This window comes from Hipposideros armiger, unplaced genomic scaffold (assembly GCF_001890085.2).
Source record: "Hipposideros armiger isolate ML-2016 unplaced genomic scaffold, ASM189008v1 scaffold_186, whole genome shotgun sequence".
Lineage (NCBI taxonomy): Eukaryota > Metazoa > Chordata > Mammalia > Chiroptera > Hipposideridae > Hipposideros > Hipposideros armiger.
This window is the reverse complement of record NW_017731536.1, coordinates 634,483-658,539: the sequence shown is the minus strand read 5'-3', so window position 1 is coordinate 658,539 and position 24,057 is coordinate 634,483. Positions and strand designations below refer to the sequence as shown.

Below are 24,057 nucleotides of genomic sequence, written 5' to 3'. Positions count from 1 at the left end.
GTGAAGGGCCTTCCCTGTCCCATGAAGGGTCTCACTGAGTGAGCATGGAGGAGAGAAAGAGACGTTTTTGCTCCCTCCTGGCTCAGGGTTCTTAACAGGTCAAAAACCAGCTTTCAGGACTGTGTGTGTGTGGGGGGGTGTCCTCTGTGGATCCCCTGCAGTATACCTGAGGAACTTAGAAGTCTTACCTGCAGGAAGCAGCAAACAGTAGAAGGCAGTTGATGGCGAACTTAGAAATCGCTGACACAGACAACGTGGCAGAACCCAGGAATGCAGAAGAGAAAGACCCCTGGGGGCTGGGACATCAGGCAAGCTCTGGGAGAATGTGGGCAGAGGGGCTGACTCTGGGCCTCAATTAAAACAGCTCTAATTATTATTATTATTTTTTACTAAGCAAAGTATCTTATGGAGTAGAGGCTTGATCACTGCACTGTACACCTGAAGCTGATGTTGTATAATATTGTATGTCAACTATAAGTGAATATATATATATGACTATATATATATATGACTATATATATATATGTATATATATATATATATATAGTCATGGGACGTGGAGTATAGTGTGGGAGTGGAGTCAAGGGAATTGTAATAGATACGTATGATATGGGGGGGATGTGGGGTGGTGGATTGGGGTAGGGGGGTGTCACTTTGAGGGGTGACAAGTATAACTATTGCACTGTGTTGTACAGCTGAAACTAATTTAAAAAATGTTTATTTCACAGTAAAAAATAAATTAAAAAAAAGAAAAAGAAAAATTGCATGGAAAAAAAAGTGATAGAATGTGAAACCTATGGATTAAAAGAGACTTAAAAGAGCTATCACAATGTGACTTTCTTTATATCCCAATTCAAACTATTAGAAAATGACATTTATGAGATAGTTGGAAAACAGCTCTAATTTTTATCAGCTTCACTTACTGGGCATAAGATATCCGAACAAAAGATTCCACTACATAAAAAATAGAAAGCCATTGCAAGAAGGGAAAAGGGAGGCAAAGTTGTCTCAGCCCTAAGAATTGTTGGCACACAAAGAAAAGCTTCAGGTGTCCCCCTTCCCGTACTACACAGCAACCCCTGCCTGTTGCTCCTCACCCTAAGGCAGGCTCCATCTGGGAAGACCTGGGCAGGGCTCAGTATATTGTCCAGTTTACCTTGAGACCCATCCTGCCTCAAAGTCAAGGCCAAGACTGAGACATCTGGGGGTAACAGAGAATAGATTTTTATTTAGTGAATGGAGCAAATATCCAGGAAGCAGATACAGGTCCTTACATGAGGTAACCCCAAAGTATGCATTTGCTGGATACTATTGGTGCCTCTTGTCTTTGCAGAGGTTATGGCCCTGACCGTTTTCATTTGCAGAATCCATTCTCTCCAATGAATTTTTACACTGTGATGAAATGTGGAGAACACATTGGAGAAGAAGGCAGAGTAGAAGCAGGGAGGGGCTCAGTTAATTTCAGTATCCAGGGGAGATATGCTGGTGGGTTGGTTCAGTGTGTGCCTTGGAGTTGGGCTGATTCCTACATCTCAAGGCAACATGTTAGTAGGTGAAAACAGGTCTCCTCTACCTCCTATTTATGCTATGCAATCAGTTTAGCAATAACCATTTGAGTTTTTTCCAGCTTAATTGAAATATAACTGCCATATAATATTGTGTAAGTTTAAGGTATACCATGTGTTAATCTGATACACGTATGTATTAGCAACGACCATTTGGAACCAATGCCAGGCAACTTATTTCTTGCTTATTAACAGCAATGGTGACAATTCATGCATTGCTGGAGGGGAGGCTGTGTGGCGTGGTTGCTACTTTGGGGTCTCTGTTCTTCTCTCCTCAGTATCCTAACGAGCTGAGGCTTTTTCTGTCTCCATTCTCAGGTAACCGGTATGAAATCAGGGTGTGCACTGGTGATGTTGCTGGTGCAGGGACGGATGCTGAAGTCTTTATCAATATCTTTGGAGAGTACGGAGACACAGGTAATGGATTTGAAGTCCTTTCTTCACAAGCTATGCCCCGAACTGCTTCTCAGGTGGGCTGTTTCCCACCCTCCTGGAAGAGGAAGGCAGCTCCAGCCTCCTCCTCCACATTGCGCATTGCATTTCTTGCAATGTGGGGTGTCATGGCCTTCCCTGGGCAGCCAAGTGCCCATCTTGTAAAATTTATGTGTGTGATGTATTTTCAGAATAAGGTATGCTTGGGTTTGAGGTTGAGTTAAAACTGTCCTACATCCTAGAGCAGATCCAAGCTCCACATCCCCAGGGAACTCATTCTCACTTAACTTCTTTATCTCCCTAAGCTTTATGTCCATCTTGAGATATATTTTGGGATGTGGCTGGGCATGGCCTAGTTCAATGTAGTGGTTTTGGGCAGAACAGAATGGGGCCAGGGATAGAATGGAGCTGGCCTCATATATGGAGCAGGAACTGAGGACACAGCTACAGCCACGGGTATTGGGAGGAAATTCAAGCCTGCGGAACTGAGGCAGGTGGTTCTCTCCAGCTTCTTCCAATTTAATGGAATAGCACAGGAGTCAGTAAAGCTATTGAGACATGTGAATTTTGGACACAATATATTAGAAAATTCAAACAGCATTGCTGAGCTTATAAGAGAAAAAGAGAAGTCTCTAGGTGCCAGAAATGAAGAGAGAACTCAGAAAATATTATCTATTAATTAATGCTGTGGCTTTTGAAAGGGGAGAACTTTCATGTTCAACAATCTACAGGATGGGTTTTCATACCTTGGGGTCAAAAAAGGAGATAATGGCCCTACAGGAGGCAAGATATGCAAAATTAGAACCAGTTTTTACAAACATACAGCAGAAGGTAGGTACAAAAGAGCCCATTTCAATGCTATTTACAATAGCAAAAAACCCAGAAACAACCTAAGTGTCCATCAGTGGAAGAAAGCACACATAGCGGTGTTTTCTTCATTCAGTGACTAGCGTACAACAGTTGGATGAGTGAACCAGTTAGCTTCAACAGGGTAATCTCAAAAACATATTAACAAAAAAGTAAGTTGCACAAGGGCATGTGATATGATGATGATGATACGATGCTAACAGGAGCACTAACTACAGCCCCAATCACTAATAGCACTTATTGGAAGTGCTTTGTGTGCATCAGTTCAATGAATCCTCACAGTGAACCCTACAAAGTGGTGCTGTTATTATCCCCATTGTACAGATGAGAAACTTGAGACAGAGATGTGCACAATATGATTTATGTAAAATTCTAAAAACATGAAAAATAGCATATTTTCTTTATGGATACAAACATGGGCAAACAAAAACCCACAGGAACAATCCTACCAATTAAAGATAGTGTTTATTTGAGGGCGCGAGTGGGAGGTAGGGATGGACAGTGAGACTTTAGATCTATCTGTCATGATGTATTTCCTTTAAAAGAAGAGAAAAGTCTATGCAAATTAGACGAAATGGTAGCATCTGTATTAACTGAAACCTAGGGGGGTGGGCACATGGATGTCTTATATTATTTTCTGTATGTTTGAGTTGTTGCAACTTAAAATTTAGAAAAGCTTAATTAAATTTTAGAAAAGAAAACAGGGCAGTGTAAGCAAAACATTGGTGCTTAGGTGGGGCTGGAAGGTTCATGTGGCCTGTTGACTTGGAATATAATAATGGAAAATTGTAAAGTAGAAGGAACAGGTTAGAATGAGTCCTAACCTGTTGAGCTTATTACCTGTGTGACTTTTGGCAAGTTTTTTAACTTCTCTAAAGTCTCAGTTTCTTCATCTGTAAGACAGAGTTAATAAGACCTCCTTCTTGTGTTGTAACGAGGGACACGTGAGGGGGGAAATGTCCGTGTTAAACAACTAGCAGTGCGTGATGATAGTTCTCATTGCTGTTTTCCAAAAACACGGAGTCAGGCCTAAGGAAGTCTGCTGGCTGCTGTCAGGGCCCCAGCCACGGCCCCTGTACCAGCTACCACGTTGTGTTCCTAGTTCAGGACAAGCAGTTGCTACAAGCAAGGCAAGGCCTCAGGTCTAGGAATGGAGGTGCAGATTGGCTTCCTAGGATGGGCACTCCAGACTAAGGCAGAAATCAGAAATCAATGATGGATCTCAGGCACAAGCCACACACAGGGCAAGCCTCTGCCTTGACTGGAGGTTGGAGGGCTTTAAAGAGTCCATAGATCTCAGAATGAAGTTACCCTTGTTGACTTTTTTTTTTATTCCTTCTTTCTTTCTTTATTTTTAGCTGAGACATCCTGCCACCTGTTGGCAGCTCAGCGACAGCTCAGCTCGGGCCGGGATTCAAACCGCTGTTACTCAGAGCTCAATCTCTTGAGCGAGCTCTTAACCAACTGAGCCACTCGGCCAGCCCTTGTAACTGTATTTTTAGAGAAGTTTTAGGTTCATAGCAAAATGGAGAAGAAGCACAGAGAGGGCCCACATACCAACTATCCCCCCACCCCACAGCCTCCTCCCCTGGTTGACTTTTGAAACCATTCTTCAGTAGGTCGACCAGTAAGGCTTGGAGCTGGCTGTTTCTTGTCCTTTGGTCTTCAATTTTCTTGTGTATCTCCTTGTGCATACAGGGGAGCGGAGACTGGAAAGTGACAAGAAAAACTTTGAAAAGGCCTCTGAAGACAATTTTACTCTGGATGCCCCTAATTTGGGGCAGCTGATTAAGATTGCTGTTGGCCACAACAACAAGGGGCCCTCTCCAGGTTGGTTCCTGAACAAGGTGGGTTCAGCTACCTGTCTGTGGTCCCTGGTCCCCGGGAAGAAGGGAATTCTGGCTCTTCAGAGGGTTCTAGTTCAGCCATAACTTCCTCCTCATAGTCCAGCTACCTGCACTCTTCTACCTAAGCCCACTGGCCATAATCTCTAAGACTTCGCCCATGTTACCACCTTCCCAGAAAGGTCAGTTCCCTCATTTGAATCAGCCAGGGCCTGATCAGCCTTCCAGGCTGTGCCATGAAACTTTCCTTGACTCTGGCCCACCAGCACCTCTCCCTCCCATGAATGTGTGTAACCCTACCTGCTTAGAGTGTTCATTTGATCCTAATCATTCGCTTTCTTGTGACGTATCTTGGGCTGTTGCTTTATGCCTCAAATTTCTAAATCTCAACTCCACGTAATTTCACCTGCCCAGGACAAAGCGAACAACCAAGAAGATGGTTAAAAGGCTTCTGAGAAGCTAAGATATATCTGGTTCAAAGTTTGTAAGGAAAGTTCATGCCCCTGGCTTTATATGGCTCCGCCCTCATTTTGAAGGCAAGACCCCTCAGACCCTCACTAACAGCCTAGTCCTTACTTGCAACCCCTTCTAGCAAACTCGCTACCTGCAAATGTAAACCTATCGCAGAGAATCAGAGACAGAAAGAGGCCCTGGAATAGATGGGGATGTTGAGAACTGTAATGGAGAGTCAAAAAAGATATAAAAAGCCAAAGGAGTATTAAAAATTGATGTAAGTCTGAGATTATTTAGAAAATGGGCTACCAGCCCTTTACATATGTCTCCCTTAGCCGTGAGGCTATCAGCATATTTCAGCTGACCACAGAATGATAGGAAAAGTTTAATGTAAACACATTTTTTAAAAAACATTTTGAAAAAGGCCTTATTGCTTAAAACAGGAAGCACTCAGATTTATAACAATTTGACTCTAGAGAATGAGGTTGTCTGATAGTTGAGGTTTTGTTATTACTTAACTTCATTTACCTTCTTATAGCAATTAGGAAACTATTTGGCTGCAAGTGTCAGAAAATTGAAGTGCAGTGTTAAACAATTAGCATCTTATTTTTCTCCTCTCCCATGAAATCCAGATGTGGTCAGCTCAGGGCTGGTGCAGCTGCTTTCTGAGACACCTTTTCTCTCACTGTGTCCCCATTCTCAGCACGGTAGCTTTCACCCTCTGACTTGTTGCCTCATGACCACATAATGGCTACTGAGCATCTAGCCACCTTATCTGTGTTCCCAGTGGGAAGAGAAGTGAAGACCAGAGGGGGAAAAGGCTTTTTTTCTAGCAAGCTTTGCCTCATTGTGAGACAAGCAAAGCTCTCCTTGGAACTTCTGCCTGCATTTCACTGGCCAGAAATGTGTCGTGTGGCCACTCTAGTTGCAATGGAAACTGGGACATCAAGTGTCTAGCTTTCTAGCCTTTATAGTAGAAATAAGCTAAGAGGAAGGTGATTGGAAATGGTGTGGAGTGAGCATCCTAGAGTATCTGCTACACTGCTCTCCATAACTAGCCTGAAAGTTTCTTAAGGGTACCTCCCCAGCTCTTGGCATGGGACAGAGCACTGAGTCAGTGAAGCAAGGAATGGCCAAGTTTTCTTTGGAAAGGAGAGGGCTTGCCTGACCCTTGCAGCAGGCAGCCTGGTGCTGTACAGGACTCCAGGAGGCAAAACGCCACTTGGATTAGAGAAGAAGTGGGGCAGGGGGAAACAGAGGTTCATGGAGTTGATTCAAGGACCTCAAGAAGGCTTCAGATAGACAATACACAGACTAGGGTGTCTTTAGCGAGGTTTTCTGTTCAACTGGGCAGAGGCAACAGAGGAGGCAGGTGCATTCTGTTACCTCAGCCAGGGTGGGACACAGAGTAGGTGCCTGGAAGCCTGGTCACTTCATCCTGGGGAGGAAGGCAGTCAGTGAAAACAAGGTTTACCAGAAGGAACAGCAACGTGCACCTGAGGGCCTGGGTGTGACCTTGACTTGGTGATTGCAGCCACACCTCATGAGGTCAAGTTCCTTTTGGTCACAGGGACCCGCTCACCCACTGTGCTTGGGGAAGCTTCACGAAGCAGACAGAACAGGACCTTCTGTTATTTTCATGCTCAAAGATGAGGGCAGTCTGGCAAAGTGTGAAATGTATAGGTGAGAATATTTTTGCCCTTTAAAATGTTGTAAAATCCTGTTCCATTGTCTTCTGAAATTTGACATTGAGGCCAAGCAGACTTTTGTTTCTTTCTGGACAACCTCTTTTGTGTTTTGTTTTCTTTTCAGCCAGGATGCTTGAATGATTTTATTTTCTTTATATTTATAAGTCAAAAGTCTTTCCAGAAAATGTCTAAGAGTAAGGCCTGTGTTAGTTCATTCACCCTCCCCTTCCCTCCCCTCTCCTCCAAAGAATTCTGCTCTTCTGATTCTTCAGAATGATATTTCCTCCCTCCCTCTGTTCCTCCTTCCCTCCATCCCTTAATCCCTTCTTCCATTTTTTATTTTCCCATTCCTATTGTTTGATATTCAGACACTATTTTAAACCAAAAGGCCAAGCAGGCTACTTCCAATGTGAGATTGGTTTTTCTCTTTGGGGCTGTATTAAGTTCATTGGCATGTTCAGGGCCTTGTAAGCAGGTCCCCATCTGTCCCCACAAAGCCAAAAATGGGTGTTCCTCTCGAAGGTTCACTGGCTTCTGAAAATATCCTAACAGCCTATTTCTTTAACTTAAACGAACCAAAATGCTCCCTGGGGATAAGACAAAAATAATTCAAGCATTTTGTAGGTCAGTGTGCCTGGATTTACTAGATATTTTTCTGAGGGAAGAATTTTGTTGAGAAAGGAAAAAGGAAGGTTCTAGGTCCCAGGCACAGTGTGCACAAGGTGGAAACCAGAGGCTGGGGGAGACCCAGGGCCACCTCGGGCCACTTTTAGACTGTGCCAGGGAGAGCCAGCCCTAACCTCCTGCGTCCCTGCATTGGGCCTCTATGCTGTCCCCTCTGATTGATCTGGTTGACCTCAGCTCCCCAGAGACGCCAATTAAAGGGTCTGCTAAATTGACTGCATTTCCAGATTTGACACGTGCATGGTAAGAGCTCCCATTCTCCAAGCGACCAGGCTGGGTTGCCTTGGACTTCACATGACAACTCCTTGGTATTTATGCTTAAGGGTTTGGTGGGATAAATCTAAGAGCCAATATAATTAAGCCCTTCGTAGATCGTCTCCCTCCTCTTCTGTCTAGTCAGTTGACCATGCGTATCTCTCAGCCTGGGCTGATGGGCCTCCCTGTGGCCGACATACCCCTTCCCCCTGCTCTTGGCCCTCTCCCTGGGGCTGGCACCCTCCCTCCCCCAGGCTTTGCACATGGCTTTAGTCACCACATCTGGTCAGTCCACCAATTGAGATGAACTCAAATGGTTAGTTCAATGCAACAAGTGCTTCAAAAGGTAAGCAGCCACAAGATGCAACATTTTGCTATCCATGGGCCTTGTCCTTGGTCTAGCTGCTCCAGTAGAGACTGGTTCAGTAGAGAGAAAGCTCTTCAGCAGCAGGACGGGCACCTACCCCAGGTCCCCTGGATCCCCGGCCTGGATTCTCTCCATTGAGCCGTGTGTTAGACAGCCCAGGAGCAGGGGATGGCCTGCTGCATGCTGTAAGGAGAGTAAGTTCAACCAGCACCACTGGCTCTGAAAGGAGAAGACAGAGGTTCATTGAGTTGATTCAAGGACCTCAAGGAGCCCAATGTGCCCTCATGTCACCAATTAATATTCAATGTGCAACAAATGTTTACTGAGTGACTATTCCATCCTAGACCCCATGCTACCAACTACAGCTGCTATAATTAACAATAGTCCTGCTTCTAAAAGAGATTAGACAAGTCCCTAAATAATTACCTACTTACTGTAAGGCAGGTTACTTACTATAACTTACATTCCAAAAGTTCAGGGACATTCAGCTTTTAGGGACTAAGCATTGTGCCCTAGGGGTCTTACAAGTGTTGATCAGACCAAGTTCTCCAGTTTGAAGGTCAAAAAACAGAATCACCTGACCTGAATGCAAAGCAGAATGAGATAAGTCTTGAGCAGGTTCAAGCAGATATTGTGGGGGTGAGCAGTGTCTGACTGGGCATCAAAAGAGATTTCAAGGAGGGCCCACTGGAGCTAGGCCACGACGATGGGTAGGGTTTTGCTAGGAGGAGGAGAGAGGAAGGCTGCTTTGGCAAGGAATGAGAGATGAAGAGGAGATGGAAGGAGGGGCAGGGATGTTGCATAGATCTGGACTCAGAGAACTGAGAAATGATGTGAGGGAGGTGGGTGAGGGCAGGGCCATGGAAGGTCTGTATGGAATGAGGTAGCCTGAGGTGGTAATGAGGGAGTGGGTATGTGGGTAAATTCAGAGAAGAGGAAGGAAGTGTAGAGGAAGCAGCAAGAATATTAGGAGTATCACCATTCAAATGCTGGCATTTGAGACATGGGCATATGGGGAAGGGCAGCCTTGTGACAGGGAGGAGGAGAAGAATCCCACCTTCCTTTGCTGGCTTTCGTTTCCCCCGTAGAACATTCTCTCGCTCCCCCACAAGCCCAGGTCTGTTCTGCTAACACTTGGATGCTGAGATTTATTTAGAATGGGTGCATACAACCCAGAAGCCTTCCTCCCTTCTCCTGCATCAAAACTCACCGGTCCCTTTCCCCATGGTCTTAGAGCTCAAAAAGGTAACCACAATTCAATAGTGGTTCTTGAAATGTGGCAATGGCTGCTTACGGGCCAAGGGCCATCTTTACTGCATAACACGTCTGCATTTTGAAAGGAAAGATTGAAAAGAGACTTGTTTTACATTCATTTTCTGCCCGTGTGGCTGGTACATGGAGGGTACATTCTGTGGGTCACTCAGATTGTCCGTAGCTCAGGCACCTTGGCACATGGGAGAGGGAGGAGACCCTTCAGCCTCCCCAAATTGGTCTGTGTGTATGGGGTTCATTCCTCCTGCACAGAACGGGCCTCTGCTCCAATCAGGTTATTTATTTAAAATCGGTGGAAGCTATTCCAATATTAAGGAGGGAGAGTTGCTATAAATAATAGTTGACATTCCACATTGATATAAAACTTATTGATTCCACGGTCAACTCCATGTATGGGAGACATGTTTACCCTGAGGCCCCACCCCACATCTGTTTGGACGTATCTGTGAACCATCCGGAAAGAGCAAGAAAGAAGTGACAAAGAAGTGACCCCTGCTCGGCAGCTCCATCTTTTCCTCCTTTTGTTTGGGGGTAGTTTATCTTTCTTGGCTTTTTGTGGTCTTCCCTGGTGACTCTTCTGTGTCTTTGTTGCTGCAGAATGCAGTGGCCTCCACAACGGACAGGCCCCTTCTCTGCTGCCATTTCACCTCGAGGGGCTCATGACCCCTGGTTTCCCTCTCGCCTCTCAGAAGGCCAGCCCTGTCTGTGGGCTGCTCAGCAGGTGGGAAATATTCCTCCAGGAGATAATGGCTCTGGTTTTTTATTAGATCATTGCATCTCTCTCTCTCTCTCTCTCTCTCTCTCTCTCTCTCTCTCTCTCTCTCTCTCACACACACACACACACACACACACACACACACACACACACTAGGTGTGTGTTTCTATTAGTCACGGTGAAGCAATCCTGTCTTATTTGACAAACATCTCTGTCATAACAAAAGAATCTGTGAAACAGTGGTCTGGAGGAAACACCACCATTTCATTCTCTTAGCAAAAACCATTCCTGAGATGTCTTGAATGCCTAAAAGGAACTCCGTGAGAACCCAGAGCTGTCTGGGCAACTTGTGAGGAGAAGTAGGAAAGCTGTTTGCCCCTCCCTTGGAAGGGGCCCTTGGTAATGCCCCTTTAAGCAACATGGGGCTCAGCCAGGACCCATATCAGCGGAGGCCAGAATGCCTTTGGGAGAACACTCTGCCCTCTTCTCCTTATATGGTCCCTGCACACAGGAGTGCCCGCATCAGTTCCCTCCTGTCTCACTCTTCACTCCTTCCCACTTTACCCATCACCACTTACTATTAGATGTGGTCCAAAATGTCCCACCCTCCGGGATCCAGCCTCCCAGCCTCATCCTGTAGACCTTGGAACCAAGAGACATCATAAATAATTGTTCACATATTTTGATATGCATCTGGAAGATCTCTAGAACTGTCCATGGACTTTCATACTTTCTGTGCCAGTTTTTAAGCTGTTATGTTCTCTCTTGGCCTTTCTTTTTTTTTTTTTTGTATTTTGGAAAGTCTCATTTTTTAAGAACTCTTGGTTGTTGTTATTCAAATATTCATTGAAATGTTGTCTCTTTTCTTTATGATTCAGCTGTGCAAACTAGTTTTGTCCTATAGAGGTATCCAATGGTACACATTTCTTCTTCTCAGATTAGCTAAACTTTTCAAGTCAGGACTTTTCATCAGATAGCAGGCCAGGAGAGGGTCCTCTCTTGATGACATCTCTATGAGCTGTGAGGGTATTTTCCTTGCTCATTAAAACTTGGCTAGCACACTAGCCTGTGAACATTTAAAGACAGAGATGGTGAAACTGTATACCATATTTCCCCATGTATAAGACGCACACTTTTTCAAAAAATTTGGGGTCTAAAAGCTGGGTGCGTCTTATACAGTGGTTGTAGATTTTTTTACTTGCATTTCCCGCTTTTTTCGCACTTGTTTTTGCACTCATATAACCACTGTATAAGATGCACCCAGTTTTTAGACACCAAATTTTTCGAAAAAGGGTGTGTCTTATACTTGGAGAAATATGGTATCTAGGTTTATTAGTAAATTTGAAAGCTTATCTGATAAACTAAGTCCTGTCTTTCTTTACCTTGCTTTTCCAACTCTGAGAGAGTCAGAGTAAGGGGGCTAAGAGGCAGGCTGAAACCTGGCTCAGATCGTTGTCAGTGACTCCCTAATCTACCCCTCCCCCACAACCCCAGGAGATGAAACCCATGGAAAATGAGCAATGAATTGGGAGAGTCTGGACTACCATAGCATAAACCTCTCTGGGTAGTGCCACAGTGGTCTCCACGCATTCAGCTTTAAAAGTACAGACATTCAATCAAATCAGCAGGCTCTGAAGGGTGACTCACACCAACCAAACTTACAAGGGACTGATTGATAAACCAGAGCCTGAATGCTGACTTATTGGGGGACTGAAGCCTGGTGGGAAGTCTAGTCCAGGCCACTGGCTCCTCCCTGGTAGGTGGTGTCCTCAGGAGGTCAGTGCTTAGCCCCAAATGTTCTTTGAACACTGGATTAAAATAAGGTGAGATGCCTTCAGGCAGCCTAGCGTGTGCCCTGTTTGCATGCTTCAGATACTTTGCTCTTAGGAAATGAGTTTTCATGGAAAATCAGAGCCCCACTCTTGGGCAGTCTTGGGAACACCTGGGCAAACATTTTTACTTTCCAACTCAACTGGTCTGTCACAAGATATTTTGCCTTCACAATGCTGTGACTGGAGGATATGTCCTAGCTATTGACAATTCCACTTACGTTAGAGTGAGTTTTCAGTTGGGTCTTCCCAGGACAGTTTGGGAAGATCCCTCAGCTCCTTGATAAGCTCTAAAAGGCACGCATCTCAGCTTTGTCCATTTAGATCATATGTGAGTCCCTCGTGAGAAGCTTCACAGGTGACAAATTCCACTAGCTTCGCTGTCAGTGGCTGATGTTTTCTGACCTGATCACCAGATCCTGGGATTCTGGGTGCCTGATTTGGCACCCAGATTTGCAGTTCCCTTTGCATGGACTGTGCTTCTCACCGAGAAGGGTAGAATCCCAACCTTCAGCAGGTGAGGAAGGTGATGATCTTTTTGCCATCTGGAAATCCAGGCTTCCAGTTCTCACACCCCAGGCTCACAGGGCACATCCTGCCAAGTGTCTCGCATTCAATTTTTAAAAATAATCTGCAGCAGAGGAGGGAACTGTGGCTCAGTAATTCAAGTAGGAGGCAATTGCCAGGCATCCCTGTGTGACCCTCAATGTTTTGTAAAGTTTTCCTGGCAACAGGTGTGTCCTTGTGGTAAGTTTTCCTTGAGCCACTAAGAGAAGCGTGTATAATTAGAGTACACTCAAGGGATGGAGGAAGGGGATTTGATCCCGAGGTGCGCCCTCCATGACACTTAACATTTCTTCCCTTCTCATCCCAGATTGTCATTGAGGATGTTGCAAACAAAAGAAAATATGATTTTCCTCTTAACCGCTGGCTGGCCTTGGATGAAGATGATGGCAAAATCCAAAGGACTATCTTAGTGGGCGGAGCTGAGACCACAGGTAAAACTGAAGAGAGAGGAGGCCCTATTGGCTCATATTTCACTTTCTGCCTGAGGCTCAGTGTTCTCATCCATGGGCCCAGAGGCCTATGATCAAGTGGGAGCCGCTATGTCTTCAGACAACATCCCTCTTGCTCTTCAAAATGTTCTGTTCCTCTGGACTGGAGTCTGGAGCTCTGCTGATGCCAGAGGAGATGGGGAGATGCCTCTGAGCAGACACTCACTGCCCAGGGCAAAAGAAGTCATCCAGGGGAGGAAGCCAGAGTTCCTGATACATGTGGGCATGTATGAGGACATTGATTTACTCTTAGCTCCTCCTGATACTGAGTGCTTACTATGTGCCAGCCCTCTCTGCAAGGCACCTGACCCATTTCATCTCCTTTAATCCTCACAACAACCCTGTAATATAGGAACTGTTATCATTCCCATTTCACAGATGAGGAAACTGAGTCACGTGGAAGCCAAAAGACCTCCCCTCGGTCTGAGGCTGGTAACTGACAGATCCAGGATTAGGCCTGCTTTCTAACTCTCTACCCTGTATGAATTCCATGGGAAACCCACTACTCACAGCATGGAAGTTTATGGATGATCTAGAAAATTGATGTGGGTGAATAGCACATCTAAGAATGTGCCCTGTTGCAGAACCTCCCATGGCTTCTACTGCATAGAGAATAAATCCAAATTCTTGGGTACAGTGTACAAATTGCTCCACAATTTGACTCCAGTTCACCATAGACGCAGAATCTTTCAACATCTTCTCCACCACTTCCCCACACCCTCCGTCTCCCTCCACCTCATCTGCACACCTTTCACTCTTCCCTGTACCACCACCGCCCCACTCTCCCCCCACCTGCTCCACATGGCTTCCCTCTCTTCCCACCCTTAGCTGCTTGTCTTAATCTTTCTTTCCCTTTATCTTTGAAACATGCCTTCTCCACCTGTAATTTGTGTTTCCCAAATTCCTGCTTCCAGTCACTTCCTCTGAACCCTCCCTACCTCTTCTAGACAGGGCCGTCCCTCCCTTCTTTTGCTCTAGACACTTCAGGCAGACCCCTACTGCTGTTGTTCAGGACACCAAAAGTGTCTCGGCTCCAGCACTTTTCAACCTCAGCAGTGTGACCCTTTGACCTGGGCTGACCTTTGTTAGGTGTGTCACAAGTCATTTGTAACTAGAGTTTGCAAATGATTTACTTAAAAACGTATACTAGAATGGATTGGACAGAACCCCTTTAATTATGATACTATTGCTTGCCTCCAGGGATAGAGGGACAGGAGAAATGGCGGTCAGAGGCTGGGAATTGCTGATAACCCAGGTCACGGGAGGGTGAGTGTGTGAGAGCCACCATCCATCTGCGAGTTTGGGAGAATGAGGCTGGCGACCCGCTCTTTTAGGGCACTGGCCATTCTTTTATGGTTCATAGTCTCCCAATACCTGGCATATAATAAGCACTCACTAAATGTTTGTTGCACAAAGGAAGGTGTAAATATCTATGAATGAATACTGCGTTCATGTAGTTGCACGTGCTAGCTCCCCAAGAAATTTGGGATTTTTATTTCTCTGGGGCCAAGGGGTGAAGGTGGAGGGTGGGGTAGGGTCAGGAGCAGGTGTGGGGAGTTAACAAGGACTGAAAGGCCATTGCCTTCGACTCCAGGACAGAATGAACGAATGAGATTTTCCTGTCCAAATGTCTGTCTTTGATGTTTTTCTCTTCCTCTGTCCCATCTCAGAGTTGGGTTTCCCCTCGCGGGCTCTTCCCCAGAACTCCATGTCCTCATATTGCCTCCTGACCAACCAAAACCCCAAATGGCTCATCCTACCATGTTCTCTCCCTTTCTCAATCTGCCCTCATCTCACAACGTCAGTCAGTGAAGGACATTTGTGTCCTCTATTAAAAGTGATATGTTTGGGCCACCCAAGTGGCACGTTGGTTAAGAGCTGGATGCCAGCTCTGATCAGCAGGGCCCCAATTCAGATCCCACGTGGGGGCCAGTGACACTGCCCTCTACAGCTAAGATGCTGAACAACAGCTCGACCTGGAGCTGGGCTGCCGTGAGTTGCTGGCAATGGCGTAGGCTGCAGCCCCTGCTGCAGTGGGCTGCCATAAGCTACCGTGAATGGTTGGCAGCCAGCGTGAGCGGCAGGCAGCCAGTGTGAGCTGCCAAGAGCCGCCACGAGCAGCCATCCAGAGGCCGGTGACCAATCTGCCTCACCCCAGAAGAGTGCAATGATAATACCAACATGGGCCAGTGAAGCAACATCCTCCACAACTAGACTAAAGAACAAAACGACAGCAACTTGTCTGTTCCCTTTCCCCCCGATTCCCCAGCGCTGTTCCCTTCCCCCAATTCCCCAATAAAAAAAATCTAAAAAAAAAAAAGTGCTATGTTTAAGTTATGAGCAACAGAGCAAGCTAAGTGAATCAGACAGCCCTGAATATAAATCTCTATGAATGGAGTTGACTATTACAATTAAATAAGACATAACAGAATTCATCTGGCAGGTATTAATAATATATACATGATAATTAACATTAATAATAAGTACTATTCTTAGCTAACCCAAGTTCCTCCTTTTCTTTGTTAGTTTCCTATAATCAGGTCTGGCAGTTTCCTGTAATAATACCTACAGCTTATTCCTAAACTCAGATACACCGACACACAAACTCTGAAAAAGATAAAGTGAGGTTGAGAGAGGCACTGGACGTCATCTAGGGGAGGAGGACAACGGGGGATGTGGCCCAGAGAGGGGGTAGCCAGGTAGGGGAGAAGGTGGGTGGGATATTGTGATTAGCTGGCACTGAACCCTTTCCTTCCCCCTGTTGTTCCCCCACTAGCTCTCTCCTATATTGTCACCATCTTCACTGGGGATCTCCGAGGAGCTGAGACCAAATCCAAAATCTACTTGGTCATGTACGGGGCCAGAGGGAATAAGAACAGCGGGAAAATCTTCCTGGAGGGTGGTGTGTTTGACCGTGCCCGTGCAGACATCTTCCAGATTGAGCTAGCTGTCCTCCTCAGCCCTCTGAGTCGGGTCGCCATTGGGCATTGCAATGATGGCTCCAAAAAAGGCTGGCACTGTGAGAAGGTAAGGGATGCCCCTGGAGGGACCCTTCCCTGATTCAACCCCTCTCTCCTTGAACTTACAAATACAAATTCTTACCTGCTTCCTACTTCCTTTAAACAAGGAACAGAGCACATGGGCAATCCCTTTCATTGGGTGTTTCAGATGGTCACCTGCCCATCCATCTTGTCTTGCCGATGGTCAGGAATGGGGGCTATTCTGTACATGCATCCAAGGGCCAAATGCAGGGTAGGGTATTGGAGGTGCTCAGCTGGCAATTTCTGGTGTGGTGTTTCCCTTCAGCTTATGAACCTCTCGATCAACAAGTATTTTTAAATATACAGAGAGTGCCCAAAAATGTATACACATTTTAAGAAAGGAAAAAAATATTAAAATTGTAATACTCGATATATAGAGATAACCAAAGATGAATATAAGCCACGTTTGACTTCTGTAATTATGAGAGGTGCTCGAAGTGGTTACCACAGGCGTCCAGACACTTCTGGTTATGGTGAACTGCTGCCTGAGCAACGTTGACCATAGTGTCCACTTGTATACATTTTTTGGCATTCCCTGTATATGTTTCTATTGTGCGATACTTAGGTTTTACAGACTATACATAACAACAGTGAGATACAGGGAGCAATGAAACACAAATATGAATTTTGTCTATCACCCAACTTAAGACAAAACATTCACAATGCTTTTGAAACTTCTCTGTGTCCTTCCTAATCATATAATCCTCTCTCTTCCCAAAAGTATCTGCTATTATAAATTTTGCCTAAGTGTGTATTGATAGAAGATTTCGTAGTGTTCCAGAAATGTTCCTTTGAACATCGATAATGTGAGTGACCTGGGCTAGATAGATATCCATGTTCTAAACCCATGAGTTTGGAACATGGGCTGAGATGGAAAGGGTGAAGGAGAGAAGGCTGAATGAATATTAAGCCCAGAAGAGGGCAGATAGTTTTTCTATTAAATTCCAGATATTAATTACCTTTCATGTGATTGACCATTTTCCTGCAAGACAAATATAAGGGATTAATTTACAACAGTATTCTCACTCATTTGGTTCAGATGAAGATTTTACAATGTGTGTAAAAAAATATGATGTTTAGGGCCGGCCGAGTGGCGCGATGGTTAAGAACTTGCTTGGGATGCCAGAGGGCCCCTGTTCGGATCCCACATATGAGGGCCAGTGACACTGCCCTCCACAGCTAAGATGCTGAACAACAGCTCAACCTGGAGCTGGGCTGCCATGAGTCGCCGGCGACGGCGTGGGCTGCAGCCCCTGCTGCAGTGGGTTGCCATGGGCTGCCGTGTGTAGCCAGCAGCCAGCGTGAGCGGCCAGCAGCCGCAGTGAGTGGCCATCCAGAAGCCGGCGACTGATCTGCCTCGCCAGAGAAGAGCGCAATGATGGTGCCAACTTGGGCCAGTGAAGCAACATCCTCCACAACTAGATTGAAGAACAAAACGACAGCAACTTGTCTGTTCCCCTTTCCCCAATTCCCCAGCACTGTTCCCATCCCCCCAATTCCCCAATAAAAAACTTAAAAAAAAAAAAAAGAAATATGATGTTTAAAGAGGTGTATAATATGGTATATAGAGGAAAAGGTTTGAGATTTGGGCTAGTAAACTGGAGGATGGATGACACCTACTTGGGAAGACTTCTTGGAGAAGGTATTTCTTGATCTAAGATTTACTGAGACAGGCAACGGGAAGAAAGTGCCATTCCTTGAGGGTCCTAATGCAGATAACCCTTAACGTAGGGTTGAGGAGGCTGCTGAGCATGGCAAGGAGGTCCCAACCCAGGGACCTGCTACAGGAGATTCTCATGATCTGCTCCCCCCAGGTGGTGATTCTGTGTCCCTTCACGGGCATCCAGCAGACCTTCCCTTGCGACAACTGGCTGGATGAGAAGAAGGCGGATGGGCTGATCGAGAGGCAGCTCTATGAGATGGTGTCTCTCAAGAAGAAGAGGCTGAAAAGTAGGTGGAAGGGGTCCAGAGCCTGGTGGCCTCCCAGACAGGGCCAGGGGAGGCCAGAATGTCAGACCACTGGGCAAGAGCATTGAGAGGATCCATGCCTCTTTCTTCTGGAAAGGAAGGGATAGGACCTCCCAGGGAGCTTAGTTTTTCAAGGTTTAGGCCATACACCTGGCACCAAGGATGACACTCCAGAGTCCCCAAGTTGAATAAACTGTTGTGATGGGCTAGCTGTTAAACCAAATGCTCAACACAGTGCATTCTGAATACACCAGACGCAGGGTGGGTGAAGTCAACTTTTTCCCCTATTTAAAGCACACTGATGTGCTTCCTTCATTAGAAGGAAGGTTAGGCACCCTCTTTCAAATAGCAAAGAGTCTTTGGCTTCCTAAAATGGGCACTTGTTAGAATGGGTTTCTAAGTGGGACGCTCCTGTGCATAAACCGTGCTTCTGCCCCGATCATCTTTGATTTACTCCTCTTCCCCACTGGTGCCACGAAAATCTCTACTTCTTGAAGTTTATGGTACAACTTGACTTGTCTCTGCAGAAATCTGTTGGTCCCTGTGGGTCTTGACGACTGACCTGAGGAAAGCTGCTACCAACACTCCCATCTCCATCCAGATTTTTGGGAGGAAGGGGCGGACGGATGAGATTGTCCTGAACTCCAACGGCCAGTGGTTAAGACCTGGCATATTTGAGAAGTTTAGGGTAGGAGAGAAGTGTGACAGGGTGGGAGGGAGGGAGGAAGAATGCGTGTAAGAGGCATTTGTCATGGGATTCTGGTGTTTTAAGGCAGGTGTAGATCAAATTTGAAGGCAAAAAAGGTACAATGGAGACTTCAGGTTCCTACAAGGAGCACCCGATTTGATCTACAGGCAATGTATAAATGGGCGTGGTTTAGACCTGTCCTTTCCCCGGAATCAAACAGCCCAGAACCAAGCATGGGGAAGAAGTGAGTATGGAATTGTTTTGAGCATCTGGGAGCCTAGCAACTTTTGGGAGTCATTGTAGAACAGAGACCTTTAAGCAGAGTGTCAAACTGCCCAATCTGGACTGAATTAGAGAGTGAGGAACAAATTTAAGAGAAAGTACAAATTTCAGAACATTTTAAAAGAAATTCAGCTTTAAATTACCAGTATGTGTATAACTAGAGCAAGGCTGGTTTTGCCAACAGAAGTGCAGCTCTGACCTTTAGGTAAGAATAATTTGTAATTTGCTGCTCTCTTCTCAGAGCACCCTGCCGGTGCCTCTATTATACCACTCAGTTCATTGCTCTTTCTTTATTTGTCTTCCTGGCTAGACAGCGAGCCCCTAGGGAAAGGGCACCACTGCTGTATTGATCTTTTTGTCTGTTTCAGTGCCCAGCAGAGCTCTGGGGCTGTGGGCTTGTACTAATTTGCAGGGCTGTCATATGGATTTTGTTACTGGAAGTTTAGGGCTTGGAAGATTTTCTTTAGTCTGGATCCTACTGTGGGTCAGTTATTTTTGTTCAGTTTCACCAGCTCAGACTGAACCCTAGCTCTACATGGCTATCTCGCCCTCACATGCCACTGGTTACAAGGGCATGAGAGGATAGAGTATATGAGGGTGGCTTGAAGGAAACCCATTCTTACTACCAAAGAAAAAGCCCAAAGCTGGTGCTTTCCAGGCAGGGGGTCAGCGACGAGGTTGAACACATTTCACTTGGTCATGCCCAACCAAACCTTGTTATTTCTCACCATAGATTGAGATTCCGGACCTCGGCAGATTTTATAAGATTCGGACATGGCATAATAGTATGATTGCTGGTGCCGGATGGCATTTGGAAAGGGTGAGATGTACCGACTTGGGGCTTGGGAGGTGGTTGGGAGAGGAACCAGAACAGTCCCTTTCTAATGAGCCTGTCACATAAGTTTGCTTGTATCTGTTGGGTGTCAGGGCGGGGAAGAGTTACGGTGAGACATGAATTTGGACACAGGACACAGGGACTTCCCGATAGGGAGGGGACTTCCAAAGTAGACTAAGAAAATGCTCAGTTGTTCAGTCTTTACTTGCATTTTGCCCCAGTCACCTGGCTGCTAGGCAAATGTGGGCCTCAGGGAGCCAGGGAGATCAATATTAATCTGGCGCTCCACCTCCCACAAGAGTCATCTCTAGGGGATGGCCTTACCCTCCCTGAGATCAGATAGCAGGGCCCTCAGGGCATGGATGAATAGCTTTGGTACACCCACTTGCTTACCCTAGGACTTCATTCCAGATGACTCTGATGAACACTCTGACCAAGGACAAATATAACTTCAACTGCAATCGCTGGCTGGATGCGAATGAGGATGACAATGAGATTGTGAGGGAAATGACTGCAGAGGGCCCAGCAGTGCGGAGGATAATGGACCGTAAGCGCTGACCAGCTCTTCATCTGGGGGGAGGCAGTGGGAACTCCTACTTGGTGTGTTAAAAAGGAGTCTGGCCCATGAACTGATAGTCTTGTCCACTGTGCATCATCGCTGTGAATCCCAGGGTACATTGAGAAATTCCAGACTCAAGACCTTGTTGCAGGAGCCATCTCCCAGGCATGATGGGTGTGGGGGAGGGAGAGGAGAGTAATGGTCTTCAGTGTGGTTATGAGGGGATGAGAAGACTCTGCACTAAACAGTATTTCTCTAGAGCATCTCTGGAATTAGAGGAAACATTCGCTTCAAATTATGCATGAGATGCTCCCCAACATGGAAGGCTGGGTTTGGTAGCCATGCTTGGCTGCCCCGACGGGTCCTCAATTTCTATTTAAGGCTAGTAGGAGAGGGCCTAAGCTTGTAATCTGGAGTCCAGTATCCACATTCAAAGGGGTAAGGGGAGATCGTTTTGCCCCTAGGTTATATAGCAGAGTGTTGACAAATACATAGCACATGTCCTGTCCTTTTCCCTTGGCAGACATTACTGAGTGATCACAGCATTCTCTGCCATTGAGTCTGAAATGAGCTTCATAGCCCTCAATATGGCACTCCAAGCAGACATTAGAAATTGATCAGAATTGACATTTAAGATAACTAGCCTATTTGTTATCCTTGTGGTAATCCTTAATTTGTTTAGTCGTAAAGTAATACTGCAAAATTACAAACAGTTAAGAATACATAGAAAACGATGTCACCCATAGTTCTAGTAGCCCTTCTAAATATTTGAATCATTTCTCAAGCATTTGCACATCTACTGGAAGCTCTGTATATATTTGTTGAAACAAGTTGAACAGATTTAAATACTCAAAAACATAGAAACCCCAAACAGCAAATATCTAAAAAGAGATCAGCCAGTCTGTTAGCCTAATTAGGCAATGCTTGTAGTTAGCACTATTTTTTTTGTTCTTCATTTTTATTTAAAATATATGGCTATAGAATATTTGTGTTCAAAGGTCCTTAAAAGTAGCCCAATGCAGATAAGGAAATTGATTCTCAGAGACAGTTATACCAAGAAGATCTTCTGCCTCCGGGGTCAGTGATTATACTGACCTTTTTACATTCAGTAATATTTTCTTGGAAACAAGGCAACCATCTCCCTGTAAACATGAGAAATAACACAGTTCTGCCCAAAATTGGGGCTTTATATAATATGTAGCCCACCAAGGCAAAAATACACCTGCTCTTACCTGACTTCTCAACTGTTCTTTTCTGGCCCACATAAATGTCTCTTGTGCTTGGAACACACCGTTGTCCTCACTCACCTCTATAGGAACTATCTCCTTTATTGGTCTGGGTGCTTCTTTGTAACAGTCAATAGAGCTGGTGGCAACATCCCACTTCCCCAGCTGATGCCGGGGTATCATGAATAATGTGCACGGCTTCCTGGGAACCCCGGAAGTGGAACCTTGAACTCATGTAAAAATGAGTCAACACCAATTTAAAACCAATTCTCAAATTGTGTGCTCCTCGTTTACTTAAAAAGTAAGGGCCAGTCAAATAAGCAATTAATGCCACATCTGAGAGCCAAGGAGCTCTGAACTGATAAATGCAGATTGGGAGACATGGACAAAACATGCACGGGTTTACAATTTATTTCCACCTTGCCTTTCCCTCAGGAGCCACGTGAGATAGTAAAATCAATAAGGTCAGCATTCTACCCTGCATGCCCAGCAAAAGTGATTACTGAGCACTGATGCGTGGGCCAGAGACCATCGGACTCCAGTCCCAAAAGTCATAACTTCTTGTTAATCGGGCTGAGCTGTAATTTTTAAATTAAAGTACAAGAGGCTCTGATACTTACCCATCTGTTTAAAGTCTTTCACTGCTGATGGTTAGCAATACCGTGGTTTGCGAGCATAATTGGTTCTGGAAAAAAACTACTCGTATTGCAAGACATCACTTGTTTACCAAGTTAAAATGTATTAGAAATGTTTGCTCGTCTTGCGGAACACTCACAAACCAAGTTACTTGCAATCCAAGGTTTTGCTGTAATTATTTTTACTTGTCTACAGACAGACTTCTTACCACTAAGAACTTGGGACCTCAGTGGTTGGGGGGCTGGGAAGGACACCCTAGAGAGGATCAGAACCCCTGAGAACTTCCAACCAATGAATTAACCTTAGAGCTCCTGAACAAAGAGGGCTGGAATTCCCAGGCAAAGGGGTTTCTACATTCCCTCATCATATTGCTCCTGGGAATTGCCTAATAGTTACAGTTAAAAGTGACTTTCATCAAAACCAAGAACGAAATGAGGCTGGCGTGCTCCCTTCCCTATTGTGTTTCCGTGTTTCACTCCAGTTAACGTTATTCATTTCTCTTCCTGTCACTCTTTGCTTTTCCTTTTAACAAGTGCTTTTGCTACCGACACTCTATCTTCATGGACTCACATGTTTAATGGTCAGATTTACTTTTTGCTGTCTTTATAGCTCCAAAATAAAAGTGCATTTATATTACTTTAAAAAATTATTTGTACATTGAATTAAACTTCCTGGGAATTTGTCTCACTCTTGACATACTTTATCCTCATTTTTGATGGACTACCAAAATGAGTAGTATGTCTATTTTTGAAAACTACAGCTTTATTGGGATATAATTCATGTACCATGCAGTTCATTCATTTAAATTATACAATTCAGTGGTCTTTAGTATATTGATAGAATCACGCATCTATCACCACTATCAAATTCTAGAACATTTTCACCACCACCCCAAAACAGCCCTATCCCCATTAGCAGTCATGCCTATTCCCTCACCTTACTCCTCAGTCTCTGACAACCAATAATCTACTTTTTGTGTCTGTAGATTTGCCTATTCTGGACATTTCATATAAATAGAATTATATAATGTGTGACCTTTTGTGTCTAGTTTCTTTCACTTGGCATGTTTTCAATGTCTACCCACATTGCAGCATGTTGCAGTATTTCTTTTTATTGCTGAATAATATTTCATACCACATTCAACTGTTGAGGGACATTTGGGTTATTTCCACCTTTGACTATGATGAATAATGCTTCTATGAACATTCATGTACAAGTTTTTGTTTCGACATATGTTTTCAACTTTTTTTTTTTTTAGCTGAGCTCAGCAGCAACTCAGCTCGGGCCAGGCATCGAACCGCTGTTGCTCAGAGCTCAAACTTTTGAGCAAGCTCTTAACAAACTGAGCCACTCGGCTGGTGTTTTCAACTTTTTTAGATAGTATATACCCATGAGTGGAATTGCTGGTTATATGGTAACTCTTTGTTTAACTTTTTGAGGAGCTACCATACTGTTTTTCAAAACAGCTGCACCATTTTGCATTCCCATCAGTAATGTATGAGAATTCCAGTTTCTCCTCATCTTTGCCACCACTTGCTATTCTTTTTTTTTTTTTTTAGATTTTTTTATGGGGAATTGGGGGGATGGGAACAGTAGCGGGGGAATTGGGGGAAGGGGAACAGACAAGTTACTGTCTTTTTGTTCTTCAGTCTAGTTGTGGAGGACGTTGCTTCACTGACCCAAGTTGGCACCATCATTGCACTCTTCTCTGGCGAGGCAGATCAGTCGCCGGCTTCTGGACGGCCGCTCACTGCGGCTGCTGGCCGCTCACGCTGGCTGCTGGCTACATACAGTAG

The 24,057-nt window shown here is 45.1% G+C and overlaps 1 protein-coding gene across 1 annotated transcript in view; it reads left to right on the top strand.

Moving 5' to 3' along the window:
• Positions 1-24,057, top strand: part of LOXHD1 (lipoxygenase homology PLAT domains 1) — a 158,805-nt gene that overhangs the window by 37,023 nt on the left and 97,725 nt on the right. The window contains exons 5-12 of the mRNA XM_019652717.1: positions 1,884-1,982; positions 4,563-4,711; positions 12,846-12,969; positions 15,803-16,053; positions 17,882-18,017; positions 18,563-18,723; positions 19,739-19,825; positions 20,252-20,387. Coding sequence (XP_019508262.1) covers positions 1,884-1,982; positions 4,563-4,711; positions 12,846-12,969; positions 15,803-16,053; positions 17,882-18,017; positions 18,563-18,723; positions 19,739-19,825; positions 20,252-20,387 — 1,143 coding nt within the window. The remainder of the gene's footprint in view (positions 1-1,883; positions 1,983-4,562; positions 4,712-12,845; positions 12,970-15,802; positions 16,054-17,881; positions 18,018-18,562; positions 18,724-19,738; positions 19,826-20,251; positions 20,388-24,057) is intronic.